Here is a 4,100-nt window from a genome sequence, read left to right as displayed (position 1 = left end):
CCTCTTTTCTGTCATTGTGTTGTATGTAAGGCTATAACTAATTTCCTCTATTGTGATTGGTTGATAGTTTAACTGGCCATACTGGATCATATCCAGAGAGAAACTGCTTTCAACTCATTATTGAAACAAATCAGTCATATACATTTTCATCACTAAGCACTTTTACATGCAGTATGCTTAGTTTTCTTTATTAATTATTATGTTTTATTATGTGCATTAAAAGTCAAACCAATGTTTTGTTTGCTCTTCACCTTTCACCAATTAGCAAACAGAGATTTGGATGTTGGTGATAATTAGTCAAGGTACACTGATTTATGAAGCCATTTTGCTAACAAAGCACAACAACAATGGCTAACAACTCAATTCCGAAAAAAATGTCCCACAATATACTAACATGAAAAAATGCCTAATGATGAAAATAATACGAGCTACTAAATTGATTGAATCATTAATGGTTTAAGCATATTTTGTTAAGTTCTTATTTGTATTGGTTTCATTTCAGATGCTTATTTAACAGTGTTTGCATTTGGACTTAAACTTATTTTGTTTATCATTTATTCTTTATATACCCTGTGGAGTATTCATTGTAAACTTTTAGTATTTCTAAAACAAAATGCATTGTGGCCAATGGGCCTGATACCCACGTTGAATTTCCTACCTCAAATAGAAATGTGCAAAGCTCATTTGAATGTGCATCACTTCCATCGCCCTGTTTTGTGTTATTTTCATTCAAGGGTACGCTGCAGCCTTTACAATTCATTACCTTTAAAAAGTGTTGTTGCCTCTGCAGATTACATAAACCTCTGCTCACTGTGAGCAGGTTATGTCCTGAAGCACACGCTGCAGAATACCTAATGCACTCCGAAAAGAGAGCTTCCTCTTTAATGCATTGCTCAACAGTGCCCCTAGTGGTCAAAACTCCACAGGTTACCTTTAAGCTATCATTGAGTCGTGGTACCATCCTACATTTAAAGAACGCAGCCGCTTTGAAGCTAGAAGTGCATGGCTTTGTTTAACATGGCTGAAACGCTCAGCTTACTGATAATTGCTATTAATGATGCTTTGATACACACAAGCACTCACACACAAATAAAACCTACACACGCCGCAGGAAATGCTGTGTCCACAGCCATGAGGAACCCCTCAGTACTTCTGTTCTGCTTTCTCATTTTGTATTTACTCAGTTCCTTTTTGTGTTTCAATGGTGTGTATGCAGTATGGGGTCTTCATCTGTTTGCATGTGTTTTCTGAAAACATTTGCACAAATGTTGACACTTGTCTGGTTTGTTCTTTTAAGTGTGTATCGATGATCAATAGTCATACAGAAGAATGTTTTCTAAAGCCCAATTAACCCTTTTCTCTTCTGCAGAACCGCATGCACGAGTCTCTGAAGCTCTTTGATTCCATCTGCAACAACAAGTGGTTTAACGAAACCTCCATCATCCTCTTCCTCAACAAGAAGGATCTCTTCGAAAGCAAGATCTGCAAGTCACCACTGTCCATCTGCTTCCCCGAGTACTCTGGTATATATCCATGCACCTCATAGGGATACTCAATTACTAGTTCAAATACTATACTCTATAGTGGTTTGGACACTAGGAGGCTCTGACATTTGAAGAGTACCAGATTTAGGAAAGACAACCAGTTCTCACTTTGAGACGTACATGTTGTCAGTGCACATTTTCACTGTGATGCATCTTTGGTCAACCCTGGCCTTTATCGTATCAGCACAAGTTCTCTGCATATTTAACTCAAAACATTTCTTATGAGCCCTGTGAAGAAATCCTAGGGAGAAGATAAATAGGTGAATTTGGCGGCAAATACGCAAAGAGATCAATTATCCGTAAAAAATGATCATTTTCTCTGAGAAAATAGACAAAGGGGTTGTTTGAAGAAGGATACATGGATAGGAGGCATAAATAGACAGAAACAGAAAGTTGAAGGAAGCAGAAAAGAGACAATAGGCTCAGTCTGGAACAAAACAAAGAAGTCAAAAAGTAACTGAGTGAATGAAACCAGGCGTATTACCAGGTTTCCAAAGCAGAAAAGCTTGAGTGAGGTAGATGCAGGAGAAAATAAGATGATACGGGGGGGAACAACAGAACGTAAGAGGGACTGAAAAAAGAAGAGTGTGAGGGGGGGAAAGAAAGGAGAAAACAGACAAAGCAAGACTGTGGGAAAGCTAGTGAGAGCACAGCCAGACTCTGAGAAACGCACCATTAGGATTCTAAACCTGTTTCCTCCTCTTTTTCTTCCCCTCTCTTCATCCTTTTGACATGGCCAGACCTCGTGCCTATTCTGACAAACACAGTTCTGTTACTGGCTGAGAGCCAAGTAGATGTTTTCCAAAAGCGTTAATTCAAATAAAGATTAGATTTAAAAAACCAAATGCAGATTGTGCCCTTCTGTAAAATGAATCAGTAGACAGTGTTAATAATGGTTCCACCAGTTTGGCTCTGGGAACTCAGTCTCTGTCACAATGTGGCTGTTTAAAGACTATGATTGATTGGAGATATTCTCAAACAGGCACACTGCCAACAATACCGATACATGCATTTTTTCTAATCGCGCAATTCATTTGTCATCTTTCAATTTTCATATTTATCAAAGTGTCTGCAGTCAGCAGTATGTGTGCTGAGCTAGAAAGTCCAAGGTTATGTTTTGATAAAAAAACAACAATACTGCTGATGCTGGTAATGTAGGACCGCCCACTGATTTAAAAATACAGCTTTGTAGCCTTCACCTGACTCCCACTATATGTCATCTCTGTCTCTTTGTCTCTCTCCCCAGGTCCAGACACTTACTTGGAGGGAATAGACTACATCAAGTGTCAGTACGAGAGCAAGAACAAGTCGCCCAGCAAAGAGGTGTATGCCCATGTGACCTGCGCTACAGACACCAACAACATCCAGTTTGTCTTTGATGCTGTCACTGATGTCATAATAGCTAATAACCTTCGGGGGTGTGGCTTGTACTGATAATTCAGGAAAATGTCAGCCAATTGATACAGGATGCTTGTTTACCAGTTTGTACCACATAGGATGGACCTTATTTGTCATTTCACGATATGATAGGTAGTGCTTTCCCAAAAGGCTGGCTATTGGTCCAACTTGACTCTTAAACAATGAATTAGTTGATTAAGACTTCTTTAAATGTATTTGCCTTTTTTACCTAGAAAGGAACCAACTGCAGTAACTGTGCAGAACTCCTTCAGTCATTTCTACAGGGATACACCGTTCCCATCTGAGACTTGCTTGTACATACAGTAGTGCCTTACTCAAAGAACTAGATTGATTGCTAGTTAACTGCAGCCAACATTACAGGTTAACTAGCAGTGCAACCAGCTGTTATCATGAGAATCACTCCTCTACCACAATGTATTCTCCATACATTTTCATTTAAACGCCTTTGCATGGGACTTGTGCCTTAGTCACATGGAGGGCAGATGTAAAACTGTACTTAATCAGGTCAAGTTGAATTAAAACTCAGTTTATGTTTGAAAGATGCTCTTAGGATTATTATTGAATGCGATATTTAACTCTGGACACGGTTATGTCCAGCTTACAAAGAAGAAATTCAAAGCAAGAAAAACTGAATTTCTGTAGGTGTTGTGCAAAGTAGCTTGTGTGTGAGCCTGCTGCATTATTTGGCATGGATTGTGTTATTTGTTTTCTTTTGTTATTGGGATGAGATGCACGTTGTCTGACTGCATTTGTTGAACTTAGCTGTGCCCTGTAAACCACGGAGCTCCAAAATAATCATCAAAGTACTCAAAAAGATAGAACAGCATACATTGTAGAATTGTTAAATGAAGTCAAACTTAATTAATTATGTCAGGTGAATATGAAATTCACAATTAAACATGTTTTTTTTTTATATTATAGCCTTTGCTGAGCCTGCTAACAGGCTTGGACTGTCACTGAAAGACAAATACAGTTTCCAAATAGAGAAATGTCCAAAATAAGAATGATAATAACACATTATAATAACTTTAGTTAAAGGTGGGGTGGGTCATTTTGGAGAAACCAGCTCGAGTGCGCTAGAATTTGAAAGTACACAACCGGAAAAAATCTGCCTCTTCCTTCAGACTTCCTCACAGA

At 38.5% G+C, this 4,100-nt stretch overlaps 1 protein-coding gene across 1 annotated transcript; it reads left to right on the top strand.

Annotated features, from left to right (window-relative positions):
• The first annotated feature begins 1,332 nt into the window (after positions 1-1,332).
• Positions 1,333-4,024, top strand: LOC104961471 (guanine nucleotide-binding protein G(o) subunit alpha-like). Its single transcript, XM_010789766.1, has 2 exons — positions 1,333-1,523; positions 2,791-4,024. Exons 1-2 carry the CDS (start codon positions 1,376-1,378, stop codon positions 2,976-2,978), a joined length of 336 nt encoding a protein of 111 aa, XP_010788068.1. The 5' UTR covers positions 1,333-1,375; the 3' UTR covers positions 2,979-4,024.
• Positions 4,025-4,100: the final 76 nt, after the last annotated feature.

The sequence above is a fragment of the Notothenia coriiceps genome, unplaced genomic scaffold (genome assembly GCF_000735185.1).
Source record: "Notothenia coriiceps isolate Sejong01 unplaced genomic scaffold, NC01 NC01_scaffold00033362, whole genome shotgun sequence".
Taxonomy (NCBI): Eukaryota; Metazoa; Chordata; class Actinopteri; order Perciformes; family Nototheniidae; genus Notothenia; species Notothenia coriiceps.
The sequence above is the reverse complement of the archived record's forward strand: the minus strand, read 5'-3'. Positions and strand labels throughout refer to the sequence as shown.

What these genes read in the sequence shown, in the direction of transcription:
- LOC104961471 (XM_010789766.1), top strand. Translation starts at nt 1,376, where the DNA reads ATGCACGAGTCTCTGAAGCTCTTTGATTCCATCTGCAACAACAAGTGG. An exon ending in CTGCTTCCCCGAGTACTCTG is followed by an intron (nt 1,524 to 2,790) that starts GTATATATCCAT and finishes CTCTCTCCCCAG; the next exon opens with GTCCAGACACTTACTTGGAG.